We start from the raw sequence: 21,093 nt of genomic DNA on the forward strand, positions 1-21,093 counted from the left end.
CAATAAGAATTTTTGTGCTTTGGAACCACAATTATTGTCTGGACAGCGAGTATTTCTCACTAGCAATTAAGGGGTATTCATAGATGGGGGCTCGCAGTTGATATCACACCACCTTGATTCGCACGATAGCGAACGGCCCTCGATTCCGCAACAGAGGGTGGAAGGCGCAATAAGCGGGCAAGAACGCACTGTGTTCGAAATCCTGCTTCCATTCAGTGTTGTGGAGTCGATGTCCTTTATTGTGTGATCTTAAGGGGCGCTGATTAGGAATCTGGGGACAAGATTCTGTCCATGCTTTGTGTGTTGGTCATATTATTGTGCATGGGACTAGTCACACAATAGCGTAATTTTTATTTCCACGCTTTTGTGTATCAGTCGCATTATTGTGTGTGCGACTAGACGCACAATAGCGTATACATGTTTCCGGTATTGCTGCCACGTGTTCAAGCAAATTGTTTAAGATTGCATTGTTGTATTGATAGCGTGATTACATTGTTTAAGGTCTCTTAATCATACTGCCATATCTGAGAAAAAGTTTAATTTCCTTTGTGCGCAGAAAAGGTACATAATAGATGTATATTTGTGGGGAGAATAGGGGTACTGTGTGTTCCCTATTACTAGTACTGGGTGTTTCCTAGAATACACATAGCAGGTGTATAGAAAGGGGTACTGTGTGTTCCCTACTGATAGGGGTACTGTGTGTTCCCTAGAGGTGAACTCGGCTCTCAGTGTGATTGCAGAATCCATTGATCAGTTAGGTTCTTTGGGCATTGTGATTGAACCGCACAGTTGTGGCAGATCGTGATTGTGAACTGAGTTGTGGTGAAGGAAATCACTGCTAGCAGTGGAGAGTGCTTGAAAAGGGATTTTCTTTTTTTTGTGTTGGGTACTGTGTGTTCCCACTGTTTCGAGGTACTGTGTGTTCCCGTTGGTTAGGAGTACTGTGTGTTCCCTATCTGGAAGGCAGGATATTGTATAGGTGGCATTCTGCTGCTCGTTGTGTAGGTTGACTGTAACGATTAGCGAGTTGGTTGTATACAGCAGGTGAAGGTGAGTGGACGCAGCTTGTGAATTCGTCCACCGGTCCACATCCTAGCGAAAAGTGCTTAGTGTTTTCCCAGATGGGCGCCAGGCTGTCGCTCGGTATGGTGGACGATGTGCTGCTTTTGGAAGGGCCGACAGGATCGGCACGGCATATAATGCATACAAAGTACGGAGCGTATGCAACTGCGCACTGTAATGTATGGATTAAGATGACAAGGAAGTGTGTAAAACCTTTTCCGAAGATTCGCAGTTTTGATATGGAAATATTGAACAATGTTAGAGATAGCATCTGTGTGGTGAAATCTCTGAAGAAAAGAGTAGAGTATAACGATTGCTTGAAACTGTGGCAGCATAAGGGAAACATGTGGCTTAGCGGTGTGCATGCGGTGCAAAATAGTGTTGCGCTCACGACGCAAGGGAACATGCATGCAATGCAAAATAGTGTTGTGTGCGTGCCGCAAGGGGGCGCGTATGCACGGCAAGGTAGCATTGCCGGAAGTACAGTTAGTAGCGCAGGCGCACCTCCACCGCCCTATGTGAAAGGTGAAGATACAGCCCATACCAAAAATGATAAAAATTTAACAAGTAACTTGTACCCTCTCCTGAGTAATTATAAGGAAAATGTTTATGCAGCAGATGATGAACCTGTTGTAGTGTCTGCCATTTCACATGCTGTTCAAATGTTAGCTATTCCACCGCAGCAAGCACAGGGAGTGAACCCACCAGGTATAGCAGCAGAGGTGATACCATCAGCTGTAGCACCACCAACTGAAGAGACAGCTGCGGTTGGTGGAAGTAATATTATACGTTGCTGTAATAGACTGAACCCCCCAAGTACCAAGGCCAAAGGTAATGGTGTGGTAGGCATGCATCCAGTCTGGACAATAACAGTTCCCAATGGAAATCCGGATACAGGTGGTGTAGTGCCTACAAGGGAGGTAGCAATGCATTGTCCATGGACGAGAGCGGAGCTACATTCCATAATGACAGATTTCCCTGACCCTAGAAAAGAGTTAGCAAAGTGTCAGAGATTTATAAAAGATTTAGGTAATGCTCATGAGCCAACCAACAAAGATTGGCGAGTGGTATTACGGGCGTGTCTTCCACACAATATCGACATGAAAAAGTTTATCAAGGCTTGTGTATTGGATGGAGATAGTTCTTTAACTGACGAAAGTAATCAGGACAACATAACCCGCATAATCACCCAATTGGCCGTATATTTTCCAGTGGTAGTTAACTGGAGTAAAATTTTTACAATGAGTGAGTCTGGAGAAGATTATTTCACCAGAGCGCTGCAGACTATTACCCAGTACACTGGGATAGAGGACATAAAAGATAGCACACACCACAGGGAAATAGTCATCACGGTACTTATGGATGGTCTTAAAGACAATCTAAAGACCAGGGTTCAGACCTCACATCCTGGATGGAGGGGAATTACGGTAGACACCCTCAGGGAAACTGCTATTGAACATGACAAAAACATCCTCAGGAAGCGTGAAACACAGAGTGAGAAGCTAATGGCTGTTAGCATTCAAGCTCTTGAAACAATGCATCTACAGCCACCAGACACCTACTCACCTGCGCAGCTACAAGTTCTCAATACACATCATCCTGCACAGTCACAAATCACACAGCCATACCACACATATCACACTCGACAACAAAACACATCAACATACCTTGCCTCAGAACACATTCCACACACAGCCACAACCCCCATATCCACATCCCCAGCCATTGTATTTCCACACTCCCCAACCCACACAACAACAATCTTTCAAACCATACCCACCACGAAAGTGTTATAACTGCAACCAAAGGGCACACTTAATTAAGGACTGTAAAGCAAGGAAACAGGGACCACTTAACCAGGGAATTCCAAACCATCCCCAGAATGCAGGAAACTTTCAGCAATCGCCTGCTCGCATAGTGGCAGTAAATGCTTTATTGGAGCAGGACAGTCAACTCTAGGGGTCAGGTCACACCTGTAGTCTACAGCCAGTCAGGTTAACTCGGGAGTACTAGGGAAGAACCTGTAATGACATTTGAAGTAGCTGGTACTAAAGATACTTTTCTTGTAGACACAGGGGCGACCAGATCACTGTTAAAATCTCCATCTAATTTACAGGTGAACTGCAAGACAGTACCAGCTATGGGTGTAACGGGTAAAGTGCAGCATTATCCTTTAACCAAATCTGCAGAGGTTACTATCGGGCCATTGCATACCAGGCACTCCTTTCTCCTGGCAGCGGCAACTCCTACTAACCTACTGGGAAGGGATTTGTTGTGTAAAATGGGATGTGTCATTTATTGTACCCCTGATGGTATATTTTTAGATATCCCAGAGAGAGTAGTGCACGAGGTAAGGGATATATTGGACACTCTACAAAGGTTAATGCTTCACTCTACCATCCTAGAGCAAAGTCCATCACAGGTAAAGGAGATGTTATCTCAAATACCGGGTTCCCTTTGAACCAAAGATGGACAGGACACTGAATTAATGGCAAATGTAGCTCCTGTAATGATCAGCGTAAAGGTGGGAAGACAGGCTCCAAAAATCCCTCAGTACCCTTTAAAACCGGAGGTGGAGCTAGGGATGTATCCCATAATTGAGAGATTACTCCAGCAGGGGATTTTAGTCCGTACAGCTAGTGTAGCCAATAGTCCCATCTTTCCTGTGAAGAAGAGTGGAGGGAGGGGTTATAGGCTAGTACTGGACCTTAGAGGGGTTAATAAGGTAGTTGAGAGCCAATTCCCTGTAGTGCCAAATCCAGCTGTCATTCTCAAGCAGATCCCATCAAATGCAACCCATTTTATTGTCAATGACCTCTGTTCTGCCTTCTTCTCTGTCCCTCTTCATCCTGACTCAGTATTTATTCGCCTTCACATACAAGGGGGTACAATACACATGGACACGGTTGCCCCAGGGCTTCATAGACAGCCCCAGTATCTTCTCTCAGGCCCTACATGACGGTTTACAATCTTTTCAACCTGCCAATGGATCTGTTCTAATACAATATGTAGACGATTTGTTGTTGTGCTCTGATTCATTTATGTCATGTTTAAACGATACTAAACTACTGTTGCTTCATCTCTCACAGACAGGACACAAGGTTGCTAATGACAAATTACAGCCATGCCTGACCAGGGTTAAATACTTGGGACATTGTCTAACCCAGGGCCTATGACATTTGACAAATGACAGAATACAGGCCATACAGACCATGACACTGCCGCAAAACCAACAGCAAATCCATACCTTCTTGGGCATATGTGGATACTGCAGATCATGGATCCCAGGTTTTTCTATTTTGGCTTTACCATTGCAGGACTTAGTTTCTTCCTCAAAACCCGACCGTGTCACATACACTGAGGAAACAGAGCAGGCTTTCCTTAACCTTAAGGATAGTCTAACAAGAACACCTGCATTGGGAATACCAGATTACAAAAAACCTTTTGATATATATTGTAGGGAGGCTAATGGCTGTGCTGCAGGTGTCCTCACACAAAGACTTGGGTGATGCCATTAGACCCATAGCATACTACAGTGCACAATTGGACAGTGTGGCAAGATCACTCCCAACATGTTTAAGAAGTGCAGCAACTGCTCTTTTGGTCAGTAAGAGTGAGGATGTAGTATTAGGCCATGATATGATTATTTGTACACCCCATGCTGTATCTGCTTTGCTGAATTCTGCCCAAACCGGACATGTTTCCTCAGCTAGGTTCACAAAATGGGAACTAGTTCTAATAGCACCTGCAAATATCACCATTAAATGGTGCAGTACTTTAAACCCAGCAACGTATTTACCATATGTGCCTCAGGATGCACAAAGGGTGGAGAGAGGTGAGTTGCTGGTGGAAGGTGAGTTCTGCAGGTATACTGATGCACATGACTGTATGGAATATTTGAATCAGACCTTTACTGCAAGACCTGACATACGTGATATACCTTTAGAAAATGTAGATGTGACGTTTTACACGGATGGGAGTTGTCATAGACAAACTGACACTGGAGAGTTATGTACAGGTTATGCTGTTGTAAATTATGAGGATGTTATAGAAGCTGAACCCCTTGGTCCACCTCACTCAGCCCAAGAAGAGCGTGTGAGTTGGCAGCAGGCAAATATGCTAACATATACACTGACTCTAAGTACGCCTTTGGGGTCGTACATGATTTCGGAGCTCTATGGCATCTTAGAAATTTTATGACAGCAGCAGGCACACCAGTAGCACACTCAAAACATATAAAAGGACTATTGACAGCAATCCAAATGCCAAAGGCAGTGGCCGTCATTAAGTGTAAAGCCCATACATGTGAGGATGATCCGGTGTCACTGGGCAATAATAGAGCAGATGAAGCTGCCAAATGGGCAGCAGGGTTAAGAGTTAACATACCAGTTGATCAAATGATGATGTTTCAAACTATTGATATGCAGAAATTAATTGAGATGCAAAGTTTGTGTTCCATTCAGGAAAAGGCAGTCTGGAGATCCAAGGGATGTGGTCAAGAGTCCTCTGGACTCTGGAGAGATGGACAAGGTAAGCCGGTGGCTCCCAAGGCAAACTACCCAAGCTTGGCTGTGGCAGCGCATGGCCTGACTCATCTGGGTAAACAAGGTATGTGCAAGTTGGTGAGGGCGCACTGGTGTGCACCAGGTTTTTTTTCTCAAGCGGAAAAGAGGGCAATGTCCTGTCTGACCTGCTTGAGGAAAAACGTTGGAAAGACAATACCAACTGAACCATCTCACATCCCTCCAACAGACGGACCTTTTCAGGTAATACAAATTTATTTCATCCAATTACCACCCTGCAGGAATCTCAAGTATGTATTAGTTTGTACCAATGTGTTTTCTAATTGGGTTGAGGCATATCCAGCTGCCACTAATACTGATGCATTTACTGCTAAAAAGATTGTTCAGGAATTTGTATGCAGGTAAGGTATCCCTAGAATCATAGAAAGTGATAGGGGTACTCATTTCACTGGTGATGTCCTCCAGAACATGTGTAAGTTGATGGGTATTAATAGTAGACTTCACACCCCCTATCGACCACAAGCCAGTGCCAAGATGGAGAGGGTAAACGGTACTATTAAGAACAAACTGAGTAAGATCGTGGCTGAAACTGGATTAGGTTGGCCAGAAGCCTTACCGCTAGTCCCTCATAGCATCAGGACAACTCCTAGACCCCCTCTTAATTTGTCCCCCTTTGAGATACTGTTCGGGAGACAACCTCATCTGATTGTAAGTCCACAGGAAGATTTGAAGAGTAACAACGAGGTTACTATAAAGTATCTTATAACAATGAGTAAACAGTTGAAACAGAAAGAGCAGAAATTGAAATTGTTGTCACCTGATATGCCTGAAACAAACTGTCATGATGTTGAACCTGGAGAATTTGTTATGATTCAAAATTTCTTACATTCAGGTTGTCTGACAGATCGGTGGGAAGGTCCATATCAGGTGCTGCTGACAAGTACAACATCCTTGAAAGTGGCAGAGAGAGATACCTTGGTCCATTCCACTCACTGCAGTAAGGTCAACTATCTGGTGGAGATACAAGGCGGAGTCGAGGCGGATAACGCAGACCTGTCAATTGCGAAGTTTTTCCAGGAGAATTAAAGACTGCAGTGAGATACCTGAGCTAGGGAAATTTACAGCCCACTAATCCAGCAATGGAGTGGCGGGCTGGGGTTGCGTTCCAGAGTTCTCATCATCCTTGTTTGGTTCTGTAATGGTGGGCAGATGATGGAGGGAGAGGTTGATGGTGATACCGATGGAGTGGAGTCGGGAGAAGGAGCAATACAGTCACTAGGGTGGTATCTGACCAAACTCAGTACAGTAATTAAGAGATCTGTCATTCTAGAAACTCGGAGTCAGTGTGAAGGTCTATTGTCTGAGGAATACTGTATGTGTGCAAACTGTGGATCTCTAATTGATGAAAAGTGCATCCAGCAATGCCAGTCAAAGAATAACCTGTATTTGGGCTAGCATACTTTAGAGGATTACCATTGCATAGTGGGTAAGGTCTTAAACCAGACAGAGTGTTGGGTTTGCACTCATGTGCCTCAGGGACAACATAATGTAGATTTAATACCACTCCCGTTAAATGTCTCTGAGGTTCTTGGATTACTTAAGGGGAAAATGCTGGATGGGAAATTCGTGAAGTCCAAGCCTCCAAATTTTAAGCTCCATCAGTACCACGTGAATAGATCCCTGTTATGTTTAAACATCACCAATTCCAATAAACCAGGAAATTGGGAGGTGTCCGGGAACAATCAGATAATGACCTTCTCACACAGAGCTGATAATGAACCAGTAGATGGTGAACTTATACGCAACATTACTACCAGTGGGAGATACTTCTGGTATAGGTATAAACTTAGTTCTACCAAGGTAATGGTTGGCAGAGTACCAGAAGGGTACTGTGCAGTTATTGTACAACCTAAAATGTGTATCAGCCAGATAGGAAAATCTGGGGTATGATTATTTGTTGTGCCCGATGATAATGATGCATTCTATCCCTTATGTACTCCCAGACGATGTGTATTTTATCTGTGGAAGGAAAGCGTACAAGTGGCTCACTCTGAGTTCTGAAGGTTTATGTTATCTGGGAAGGGTACTCCCAGAGGTTATGACCCTTACACATGGTGAAATGCTTGGTATTCATAAAAACACACCATCACCATATCTTGACATACAGTATGAACACAGAGACAAAAGAAATATGATAACTGGTGATGTACATACAGCCACACAGTTGATTAGCAAAACAATTGGCTTCAAAATTTTGGTAGCATTAGATCCCACCAGGATCGCTCGGGGTACTTTACATTTTAGATACATCCAAGACCTTGCTAAATTAATAGATATCACTGAGATGTATGATGACACATTCAGGTACACTGGTAAGGAACTACAGGCCTATAAAGAACTTGTGCAACATAGACTAATATTAAATTATTTAACAGCTGTTACTGGTGGATACTGTGTGACTCTGGCCACCCAAATTGGTGTGAAGTGTTGCACTCACATCACAAATAATACTGGCGATCCCAAGGAGGTGATAGACCGGAAGATGGATGAAATTCTGCAGCTGAAATGGGAATTTTCGAAAGAACCATAGTGCCTCATTGACTGAGGTAGAGGAAAAGGTAGAAGAGTGGTTCTCTTGGTTGAACCCTGTAAAATGGTTATCCGGTCTACGAGAGTGGGTCCAGGAAATGGTTGCTATTGTAGGCAAACTCCTGATCCTCATATTGGTTGTCATCTTAATAATTGGCTTATGTGTCAGATGTGTTCCTGCTGTGTTGAAGTTGTTGAAGTGTGGAAAATGTAATGCTAAAGTAAACCGGGGGAATGAAATTATGATGGTAGTTAGTAGTAATAGTTTGAATACTAAGGTAAATGAAGAACTGCATTACAATCCTGAACTAGAATGTACCATCAGATGATGTATAGATTTAGCCATACATGAAATGTGTTATTAAATGTTATTTTAAACATCCTAAATAATGTAAGTCCCTATCCCCTTCAAGACTTCCTTTATACTGTAGGTTAGGTGCATCCCAACATCTTTCCCATGATCTTCCAAGATCCGCGGTGTGTGTATAAGGGTAGTTTTATTTCCCTCTCAGGGACAAATCATTGATGGTTTAAAGACCAAATTGTGCCAGCCCCTAATATAACTTTAAATAATATTTCGTAGTGTATGACTGAATAAATTTAAGACCACAGTGTGATCGCGTATTGTTTGCTATCAAAGGGTGGACTGTCAAAGCTGGATGATTGGCTGAGATCAGATCTTTGAAAATATCTGAAGATGCCATGTTTGCGTAGTCTGCACGACGCCATCTGGCGTAGTCAGTATAATATCATTATATACGGCGCTATTTAGCGTTGTGTACATCTGCCGTGTTACTGCACACTGTTAAAGTCTTTACATAATAAATGCGCACAAATACACATATGTATTTAAAAAGACTTCATATATATTTAAAGATGCAAGGTTTGGCCAGTGCTGGGAGACAAGCCCTGTGGACATGTCTGTGACTAGTAATTGAAAAACACACACATATTGTGAGGTGCAGACAAGTGTTTGAATGAACCATTGTCTTTAAGTCTGACTATCATTTTATGCCTAAAGGAACTAGCATTTACCTTCCAAATAGGCTGGAGAGAGGCCTTTGATTACATTGTGATTCCATCAAGTATCTGTTGGCCATCTCTGATCAGAATAACTCCATTGTCTGTCATTTTTGAACTTAGTTCAGACAGAAGTAATATACTGAATAAAGCTAGATATATATATATATATATATATATATATATATTAATATATGTATATGACACTGATGCACATTTGCACACACACACATATATATATATATATATATATATATATATATATACATACACACACTTAAACAATTGCATGTGTATACTCAATGTGTGCACATATATACACAGTTGCTATTGTAAATATAAAAACACACACAGCGCATGTTTGCGCTGTACACAACCCCTGCACACAGCGCACCTTTTACGCTACGTCTAGATGCACAACGCATACTTACATATAATCATAAATATACACTCACTCATAAAAGGTTCCTTTACATTAAACGTAATATTAGAGGTTTTTGTAGCATATAATTATGTTGTGAAATGAATGTATATGATATTTAAGGTATACAACATGGTAGACATGGCATGTTTGGTACTATACTGACACCCTGTTTATTTCCAGATATTCGAGTCTATCAGCGAGGGAGTCGCATCTTGCGTTTGATGGTTATGAATCATAGGAAATTATTGGTTAGAATGTATACTCTGTATGTAGTGTCTTAAACCAATTAAAGAAAGACAATGTAATCTCAAGAGACTGTGGAGAATTGGGACATACCCCTAGTGAACTGTCCTATGAACTACAGCATACTACAAAGACCAAGAGCAAGAACCAATGGAATTATGTTTGTCTGTCTACATTGTTGTTATCATGATCTGTTAGGGTATATAACCTGTGTCCCGGTCCCAGTCAGTAGCCATTCTCTTTGGATGACCACAGGCTTCTGGACTGATGACTGTATGCTGGGACCGGTGCGCATGCTTATGTATTGGGCTGAATCGTATATTCTGTATTTAATTGTCTTTGCACTAATTGTGCTAGATCAACCTTTCTTTTTATTGCAATAAGAATTTTTGTGCTTTGGAACCACAATTATTGTCTGGACAGCGATTATTTCTCTCTAGCAATTAAGGGGTATTCAGAAGACTTTAAGGGCCATATATAGTGACATCTTACCATTACTGTCCTTGTCTGCTTGCTAAAAACTGACAGTTTATTATTTTATTACATTGTCATACATTTCACGATTTGTTTAATGGACAATTTAATGTTTAGCCAGATATTTTCTTCTCTTTAGATGGTAGAGATGACACAGAAATGATCAAACGATGTGGAAAATCCATTGAGTGCAGGAGATCTGGGATAATACGAAGTTTAAACAAGACCATTCTGATGAATACCACCTGTTGTAATAATAATTTATGCAAGGCTCCATTACCAACCTGTAGGTATCACTCTGCAAAGTTCTTTTAGCCATTTGTCAAAGTAGATCCCAGAATTTATTATAAAATCATAACATTAATCTTTTATTCCTTCTAGACCTCAATGATTTACCCATCTGTCTATCTTATATGTAGGCTTCTCTGATCTGCTTATGCTTATGTCTTGTTGTTAACACTTCCTTTGTGGTCACTGCTCAATATATTCTTTATATTGAAACAACAACGGCCGCACTTGACAGCAGCCTGCACCCCCCGAGATGCGGTGTCGTTGCCGGCGCTTGGATGCCGTGGCAACAGCAACAGGCACCCCTACAGGCTAATTGGATTGCCCCCTAAGAATACGATTCATTTTTTGGTGAATAGGGGTTCATACATTTTGCATCCAAAACATAGCCATAAAAGAGCCAGAAAATTGCAAAAATAAGTATTTAGTTTTGTGCACGCAATGGGCCGTATTCAATTAAAGGCTAAAAGCCTTTTTCGCCTGTTTTTTGGTGAAAATATCACCTAAAAACTTTTCGCCTAATTCAATTCCAGGATAATTTCGCCTAAGCGGAAACTCGATGCATTGAATTCGGCAAAACAGGTTCTCCAATGAATAGCAGGTGAAAAGAGGTGCAAAATCTTTATTTTGGGGTGCAAACATGGAGAAGCAACTCAGAACCCTTGGGACAGCCCCTCAAAAGACATATCTGCAAAAAAAATAAAACATTTTGGGGGTGAAAATGTAAAAAGTGGGGGTACAAGCATAAAAACTAGTGAAATAGGCTTCTTGGGGGGCTGCAAGGATGGGTCAGGTGTTTTGGGGATTGCAGGTGCACGCAGCAGGTGGATTTTTCATGTTTTTAAAAAGTTCACTTTAGAGACATAAAAATATATTAGCACCCATTTTCAGGCACCCCAAATTCGACTACTTATTTTCACCAAAAAATACAGCTTTATGCCATTCTCCACCACTTTTACAAAGACACTAATAGCAAGCAATTTACACAACTTAAGTACCCAAAATAGTTTTATTAGGGCTATTAGTACACATCTATACTGATTCCCTATGTTAGTGCTTCTTTTTCTGGGGTACAGACTGATTTTCCCAATTCTTTAAGTACTTTTCACCTATTCCGCGTTCGCCTATTTCCGTTTTTGCCTATTTTGCAATTGAATTAGGAGAAAAGCGGGGACGCGCACGGAATGAATTTGCCTCTGAAACAGGCGAATGAGGTGGATAGTCGGACAGGCGAAAACTTTCCGATTTTTTGCCTCTAATTGACTACGGGTCAATGTGTGAGCAATTACAGCTGACATACATTGGCCCCATAATGCATAATAAAGTGATGCAACTGGATTAAGTATCTACTATACCCTATATACAGTACATATATTTTTTACAGGAACATGTACAGTAGTTACTTTCATTATTATTTTGCATTCGGATCATTCCATGTCATTTGAGCCAGGAGTCCCCATTTGACCATCACCAATTTTGACAGTTGCACCCACCTCCACTTTGAGGGCCATAGTTTTGCTACTGTTGCATATTGTGAACTAAATGTTTCCCAAAGTCAGTCTGACCTACTGTATATGCCAATCGTCATATAACATTTTTATCAAACTTGATAGATGATCAGATAGGGACAATCTTCAAAATTGGTTCGACTTGACATGGAATAACCCATTCCAAATACTTGAAAGTTTATACTTTCTATGGTTTCCATTGATGAGTGTTATCTAATATACCGGTATAGTAGGGTAATCAAACATGTTATATGTACTCAATTCTGACATACAGTGCTTCCGGAAAGTATTCACAATGCTTCACTTTTTCCACATTTTGTTATGTTACAGCCTTATTCCAAAATGGAATAAATTTATTTTTGGCCTCAAAATTCTACACACAATACCCCATAATGACAACGTGTAATAGGTTTTTAGAGGTTTTTGCAAATTTAATAGAAAAAACCCCCCACTAAGAAATCACATGTACATAAGTATTCACGGCCTTTGCTATGAAGCTCAAAATTGAGCTCAGGTGCATCCTGTTTCCACTGATCATACTTGAGATGTTACTACAACTTAATTGTAGTCCACCTGTGGTAAATTCAGTTGATTGGACATGATTTTGAAAGGCATACACCTGTCTATATAAGGTCCCACACTTGACAGTGCATGTCAGAGCACAAACCAAGCATGAAGTCCAAGGAATTGTCTATATACCTCTGAGACAGGATTGTCTTAAGGCACAAATCTGGGGAAGGGTACAGAAAAATATCTGCTGCTTTTAAGGTCCCAATGAGCACAGTGGCCCCCATTATCTCATCCATAAATGGAAGAAGTTCGGAACCACCAGGGCTCTTCCTAGAGTTGGCCGGCCGTCTAAACTGAGCTATCGGGGGAGAAGGGCCCTAGTCAGGGAGGTGACCAAGAACCCGATGGTCTGTCTGTCAGAGCTACAGCATTCCTCTGTGGAGAGAGGAGAACCTTCCAGAAGGACAACCATCTCTGCAGCAATCCACCAATCCGGCCTGTATGGTATAGTGGCCTGACGGAAGCCACTCCTAAGTAAAAAGCACATGGCAGCCCGCCTGAAGAACTCTCAGACCATGGGAAACCAAAAAAAAAGAACTCTTTGGCGTGAATGCCAGGCGTTATGTTTGGAGGAAACCAGGCACCGCTCATCACCAGGCCAATACATCCCTACAGTGAAGCATGGTAGTGGCAGCATCATGCTGTGGGGATGTTTTTCAGCGGCAGGAACTGAGAGAATAATCAGAATAGAGGGTAAGATGAATGCAGCAATGTACAGAGACATCCTGGATGAAAACCTGCTCCAGAGCGCTCTTGACCTCAGACTGGGGCGACGGTTCACCTTTCAGCAGGACAATGACCCTAAGCACACAGCCAAGATATCAAAGGAGTGGCTTCAGGACAACTCTGTGAATGTCCTTGAGTGGCCCAGCCAGAGCCTAGACTTGAATCCAATTGAACATTTCTGGAGAGATCTGAAACAGGCTATGCACCGACGCTTATCATCCAACCTGATGGAGCTTGAGAGGTGCTGCAAAGACGAATGGGTGAAACTGCCCAAAGATAGGTGTGCCAAGCTTGTGGCATCATATTAAAAAAGACTTGAGGCTGTAATTGCTGCCAAAGGTGCATCAACAAAGTATTGAGCAAAGGCTGTGAATGCTTATGTACATGTGATTTCTTATTTTTTTTTTACTAAATTTGCAAAAATCACAAGAAAACTTTTTACACGTTGTGATTATGGGGTATTGTGTGTAGAATTTTGAGGACAAAAATGAATTTATTCTATTTTGGAATAAGGCTGTAACATAACAAAATGTGTAAAAAGTGAAGTGTTGTGAATACTTTCCAGATCCACTGTATAATGCCTAGATAAGGAGATTATTTTAACAAACCGGTGGTGCTCCCAAGAGTAATGAAACAATTTGAACAATGTATGAGAAAGAGAACTCTATTTGCTGGTGCACTCTTAACCATACTGTACTGTAGTATAAAACGTAACTTTTATTAATACATAGGGGACTCACATTTCTGACAGAACAGAACATAAAAAACACACATTTACTTTATGAATTGTTCATATTTTCATTATATTTTGAAACAAATCAATTGCTGCTGAAACTAAATGCCTCCAACAAAATAAGAAAAAGCAGATACATAAAATTATAGCATCGAGTATACAGCCAATAAATATATTCCTTACTTCTATATAATTAGAGAAAATCCTTGACACATGGTATCATCAGGATTAAGATAATTAGTACTTTCCCGTGAGTTACAGTTCAATATAATCATTCACATATAAATAAGCAATAAAAGTAAATATTTGACATTTAAGTATCACCTGCTCAGAGTGAAGAGATAGAAAGATGGAAATAACACATGTGTGTACCAGGTTTCTACTATTAACCATTTGTCATAGACATTAAACGGTTAATGAGAGCACCCTTTGGGTACACATAGGTATGTATAAAAGGGTATGCAAAGGGAAGTAAGATATATTATGAATACATTTCACAGTGCATTGGAAACGTGGGAACCTGGAATAGACTTACAGGGGTATTCAATTTGGGAAGCAATCGGGAAGCCGACTGCCTAAATACCGGCAGCCGGCTTACCGACTGTCAGATCCCGGCAAGGGTGAAATGCTGGGCGTCTAGATGTAGACGCCCGGCATTTCCCAGACGCCGGGAGACCGCCGCCCGGCATCCCGATCGTAGTGATGCCGAGCGCCGCGAGCGGACAGCAGCGGGGGGGGGGAGGGTTAGGTTTAGGGCGCCCGTGGGGGACTTAGGGTTAGGCACCCCCCCGGGAGGGTTAGGGTTAGGCTAGGGGGAGGGAGGGTTAGGGTTAGGCACCCCCGGGGGGGACTTAGGGTTAGGCACTTGGGGGGGAGGTTAGGGTTAGACACCCCTAAGGAGGGTTAGGGTTAGGGGTGTTAGGTTAGTTTAGACAATACTTACCTATCCACGATCAGGATTTCCAGCGCTGTCGGGCTTCCGCTGCCGGGATCTCTGCTGATGTCGGCCTACCGCTGCCGGGAATCGAACCGCCAGCCATGCGTCCGGCGGTATGGCATACCAATTCCGTATAAAAGTAACTCTGTATCTGCTTTTAACTTTAGTGCATTTCAAGTTGGGAGAGCATATCTAGTTAATGAAGGTAGAGATGAAAACCTAATGTATATAGTGAGGTTGACTGCAGCAAGAACTGATTTGGAAGTGGGCAAATTTTTAACAAAAACATAAATAGTCATTGGTGCAAATACTGTACCTATTTTCTATGAAGCGTACCACTGTACTTATACTTTCACAATTGTATAGGCTGTTATTCTTTTATGCACGATTTTTGTTAGGTTTAGAAAGTATAGAAAAGGAGCTCTTTAATACATGTCCAGACATTGAAACGGTCAATGAGAGTGCCGGAGACATTATAGAGAGTGGAGATGTGATACCTGAATTGGTCTGCTCAATCCTTCTCAGGAAGCTGGTAAGGGACCCTGTATATGCATTATAAAGATCCCATTTGTGGTGATGAACTGTCAGACATGCATTTTGCTGTGGTGGACTGGCTTTATCACAAGTATTCCAAGTCAGATCTATATAGTTTTAGCTCTGCACATGGGTTAAGGAGAAATTAGTTCAACATATGAGGATCTAATACTGCACAATACTGTATGACTAAATCAGAGACGCACATAACCTGATGGTTTGCGTAAATCTCTGATGGTGGGGCAACTGCACATGTGCAGGACCCATCCTGAGCATGTGCAGAACGGATCCTGCATCGTTGCATGCAGTGCCCCCAATTAGGCTCCGCCCCCTTTCTCTGCCCTCGGCTATAGAGCTGCGAGGGCCAATTTGCAGGGCTGTAACTAGGGTGGTGCGACCTGAGCCATGGCACAGAGCACCGCAGGGCAGGGGGCGCTGTTTGGGCCTGTCAATTTTCTCTTTATTATCATTCTCACTTGTAGCTTCCTCTTCTTTTATCCCCAGCATCTCCTGGCCTCCCCTCTCTCTTCCCTGGCCCTGGCCCTTCCCTATGAGGCCACGGCCCTTTTTTGGGTGTGCGTCTTATGTCCCTATTTGATAAATAGGGGAAGGGGAGATGCCAATGCTCTTTCTGGCACAGGGCATCAAAAAGTCCAGTTACGGCTCTGCCAATCCAAGTGACCTCAGGGTTACAAAGATGGCCGATAGTGTCTAAGACGATCCAATTCTGCATCTTAGGATGCAGTACTCAAATCTGCAATGCTGTCAGTAGGTATGCTGGCATCGCTGCTGCGCCCAAGGATGCAGCGCTAACAGCGTCCATCTCTAAAGCAGGCCGAAAGCCAGAAACGCACACTGTTATACGGTAGTTAAATAAAGGGTATGTTTTTTGCACATGCATATTAGGATATTGAGTTGGATGGATTTGGATGGATTTGCTACTGCATTACGCTCATTGAAATACATTTGCACCTTTGGCTGTATACAGCATTGTATGCATGTTATGAGGGGAGATTTATCAAAGCTTGGAGAGAAATAAAGTACCAACCAATCAGTTCCTGTCATTTTTCAAAGGCAGCCTGTAACATGACAGTTAGTAGCTTATTATTTGGTTCTTTATCTCTCTCCACATTATTTCTCTCCAGGCATTAATAAATCTACCCCAGATGAGCACATCTCTTATTCGTAGGCTTGATCTAATTCTTGTCCTCATGCTCTGTGTGCTGTAACGTATACTGGGCCTGATTCAGCACGGATCGCATGGTTGCGTTTGCACGCACCCACTAGCTGCGAAAATATGCTAATGAATGCAATTGCATGGCAACCGCAGTACTATAGCAAGCCGCCCATCACTGTATAAAGTCGCCCACTTCTCATGACATGCATCGCATTCGCAGGGGCTTAATTATGCACGCCCCTGTAACAGTGTTCAAAAGCACTAACATGCCTGCGTTTTGCAGACCACTACCCGTCGCCACCCCCAAATGGTCACTTCCTGTCAATCACTATGCATTTGGACTGCATTCTCACTGCAATCGCTTTCCGGTTCGCGCATGCACACTGTGATGCATAGGCATAGCACAAACATTGACCGGCTGCGAACGCAGCCGTGCGATCCAACTTAAATAAGCCCCACTTTACGTAGTGCACATGAAATGTATGGAACATGCACGGAAACATATATCTGTATATTGCAGCTCTGCATTGCCGATAGTTCCATTGTCACAGAGCTTTGCTTACATGAGAACACCCTATTATACAGTAGCTCAGTTACTCCTCTTCAGTCACTTGTCATCTAAATGCATACGACTCTACATCTACCCGCCTTCAGTACGATCAGCTCCGGAGCATCTGCAGTTCAGGGGTGTAGTAGGTATTACCACCGGCCGCATGGCAAGGGTGAAGATCCCGATCGTCCCTAAGGTAAGTATCGCTAAACTAATTCTACCCTCTAACCCTCCCTTGGCACTGCCTAACCCTAACCTCCCCCTCAAGTGCCTAACCCTAATCCCCCCTCTAAGTACCTAAACCTAAACCCCCCTTCCCCGCTGCCTAAACCTAAGTCCCCCAGGGGGGTGCCTAACCCTAACCTTCCCCTAGGGGTGCCTAACCCTAAACCCCCCTTCCCCTAGCCTAAACCTAACCCTCCCGGAGGTTGTCTAACCCTAAGTCCCCCAGGGAACCCTAAACCTAACCCTCCCCCCCACAGCTGTCCACGCCTGGCACCCGGCTTACCTTTGTTCGGTATGCCGGGCGTCAGTCTTCCGGCGTATGGTTAATGACAGGCATCGAGTTTTCGCCGCCTGTCATTAGTACCATGCCGAGATTCTGGGATCCAGAGAGTCTGGAAGCCGGAGGTCGGCATTTAGACCATCGGCTTCCAGACTACCCCCCGCAGTTCAGAAACACACAATCATTAACTGCATCGGGCCCATTGTGTGCAATATTACTAAGTTAATTTACAATGGCTTAGGGTAACTCCAGTGGAGATCAATAAGTAATTTTCCCTTATTCATTCTCAGTACCATCCATCAGCGATGAGGACAATGGACTTTTTTGCCCATCCTGCTTCGTCCCAAACTCAGATCGTTGTCTGGGGAGAAGCAGTTTGAAGTGCACAGGGAATGAAAACCGCTGTATTCACTACATGAGAACTGATATACAAGGTATGTTCAGGAAAACTTGCAGTTGAGTTGGCGTTCTATGTAATATATAGAATATATGGAAAAAGTGCACAAATGTTCATCTCTTACTGAGCAGTAAAATGCTACATTTTATTTTGTGAATACTTTTTATATATCTACTAGAGCGGGATACATGAAGCATTACATTGGGGATGCATCCCGTCAATCTTTGCATGTATGCTTGTGTTGGTAACGCCGGTATGCATGCCGATCACCGCCAATGACCACTCTCTCAGTAAGAGCGATGGAGGGACTTCTGGGTCTATGACCCAGAAGCCCCTCTTGCGTCCTTCTGCACATGTGCAGAAGGACGCATGCCCCGGGGGGGGGGGGTGTTGGGAGGGTTCAAATTGGATCCCTCTCTCAGCACTCTTCCGATAGAAGCCCATACGCTTCTATGGGTAACACCATTTTCCTCATGGCATTACCCACAGCAACCAAGCCCCAGAGTTCATCGAATTCCGGGGCTTGGTGCATATGAGAAAAACGGTCAAACATGCATTTTGGGGGTTTGACCGCATTTCTCCCTTTGATGCATCCCGCCCTTAAAGTGAAATGATCATAAAGCTACTTTTACATAAATCTAGGCTGACAATAATGTGGTTGTGGCTTTGGGTTTACAATGTGAATGGTAGTGTGACCGTTGCTGGGAATGTGTGTAACAATGTAATTGGGAATGTGTAATGTGAGTGGTGATATAGCTATGGGTCACAAACTCTCGGATAGATGGTATGGATGCTGACCGTACAGTATGTTAGGAGTTGTTAAATACCCCAGATAGAGGGGCAAAGTCCAACATACCGGTAACCTTCACCTGTGCCCTATATGCAGATTGTTTGTAGGGTTCCAATGAATGGACTGGTGGTATGAAGAAACTGAGAGCAGGCATTGAGTGTGACCACACAACATGGGGGCATTCCACGAGTCATGGAGACATGTCCTCACAGCACACCCCAGTCTCAGCATGCCGGCCAAGCACAGTGCCTTGAGGCGGAGCTGCTCGGCCAATCATTCAGGCTGCTGAACTGGTCCATCAGGCGATCGGCCCTTCTGGAATTTACAATTGGTATTCTTCTGTTTTGTGTCTGCTGAATGTACAGCGTTGCCGAATCTTTAGCTCTTTCTGACTCAATAGAATGTGTGAGGCAAGGATATCATTGTTGAGCTTTGAGCAGTTTAGTGAATGTGTGATGAGTGTCATCCATATAATAAGACTAAAAAAACCTAAATTCTTTCATGACGTATGCAAAATTGTGACACAGTCTACTTGACCCAGTAATATGTTGTATGAGCGCGCTATCATTACCTCATAAATGGTCAAATATTTCCAAAAGTAAAGTATACCCAAAAGCTAACAAATATTGTATTGCGTCCATCTTAGGTTGAACCTAATGTAAGACATATACTAACTGTATATATTTATTACAGATGGTTACGCAATGACAGAGGACTTACACGGCTGTTCCACCAATGACATCTGTGAAGTTGAATCCAACATTATATATTCATACTTAAATAAGAGCAAATATATAAAAACAGATATCATGTGCAATGGTTCCATAAGCTGGATAGCTACTGGCAGTGTCATGGATGTTATAATTCCCATCATTAGCATCATGCAAATGTACATATGTAACATAGCAGGAGATTATATACCATAGGTTCAATTATCTAACTGCTGTGTTCTTGGGTATCAGTTATAAAATACTGGTGCAAATATATGGAAAGTGTATTATTAAACTATATTCACAGCAAGCGGCTATGGTCTGGTACTTTGAAAATCCTATTCCCTAATTATATTTATGGAACATATTCAATTGTTTGAGCCTGGTAATACTATACAGCTTCACACAACAAAGAATCAGATAAGTATCTATATTATGATGCACTAGAGACGTTTGGGTATGAAATCCCAGCTGTCGGGATGTTGCTGGTCAGAATACCAACAGCGGCATCCCAACAGCCAGAATCCCGACACCCATAGGAACTAACGGTGAGTGTTTTCTTAACCCCTACCTTAACCTCTACCCTAACCCTAACCCTCCCTCCTCGGTGCCTAAACCTAACCTCCCCCCTAGTGCCTAAACCTAACCTCCCCCTCCCTGCACACTAATCCTAACACTCCTTCCCCGGTGCCTAACCCTAACCCTCCCCCTAGTGCCTAACCCTAACCTTCCCCCCTAGTGCCTTATCCTAACCTCCCCCTCCCTGCACCGTAATCCTAACACTCCCTCCCCAGTGCCTAACCCTAACCCTGCCCCTAGTGCCTACCCCTACTCTGCACCCTAACCTCCCCCTAACACCACGATACTTACCTTTGGGATGCCAACGGTCAGGATACTGGTGCCGGGATCCCGTCCAGTCAGGATTTTGGCGCCAGCATTTAGACCGTCGGCATCCTGAAGGCCGGGATGTCGACTACATTCCCTAGAGACCAATAATGATAACTGACTAGCTCACAAGCCGAACCCAGTGATGCTCCTTACATTTTTTTATTGTATTAGCATTACATTCCTTAAAATATTTTTCTTACTAGGATCCTAGATAGAAAGTAAGATGTTTAAACCCAAATTAAAGAAAAAAATATTAGAATATTAGAGAGAGATATCAAACCCCCCCTCTCACATACACAAATCTCTCGTTCACCACTTTAAAACTCACAAAATCCATGAAGCAGGTTCTCTTTGCTCCAAGTAGCATCCAAGGCATCTTGTTAAAATAACAAAGCGACACAGACTTGCCGCGTGAAGGGCCACACCCCAGTATGTCCGGGTCATT

At 43.0% G+C, this 21,093-nt stretch overlaps 3 protein-coding genes across 3 annotated transcripts in view; all 3 read left to right on the forward strand.

The window, feature by feature from the left end:
* Window positions 1-19,976, forward strand: part of LOC148535446 (phospholipase A2 inhibitor and Ly6/PLAUR domain-containing protein-like) — a 44,433-nt gene extending 24,457 nt beyond the window's left edge. Inside the window, exons 4-6 of the mRNA XM_088462603.1 lie at window positions 10,475-10,621; window positions 18,154-18,297; window positions 19,744-19,976. Of these exons, the coding sequence (XP_088318729.1) occupies window positions 10,475-10,621; window positions 18,154-18,297; window positions 19,744-19,976 (524 nt within the window). The remainder of the gene's footprint in view (window positions 1-10,474; window positions 10,622-18,153; window positions 18,298-19,743) is intronic.
* LOC148535443 (cell adhesion molecule CEACAM5-like) overlaps window positions 1-21,093 on the forward strand; it is a 257,680-nt gene that overhangs the window by 166,360 nt on the left and 70,227 nt on the right. The window lies entirely within an intron of this gene.
* LOC148535447 (uncharacterized) lies at window positions 1,467-4,531 on the forward strand. Its single transcript, XM_088462604.1, has 2 exons — window positions 1,467-2,642; window positions 4,523-4,531. Exons 1-2 carry the CDS (start codon window positions 1,467-1,469, stop codon window positions 4,529-4,531), a joined length of 1,185 nt encoding a protein of 394 aa, XP_088318730.1.

Source organism: Taudactylus pleione, unplaced genomic scaffold (assembly GCF_031769625.1).
Source record: "Taudactylus pleione unplaced genomic scaffold, aTauple2 ptg000051l, whole genome shotgun sequence".
NCBI lineage: Eukaryota > Metazoa > Chordata > Amphibia > Anura > Myobatrachidae > Taudactylus > Taudactylus pleione.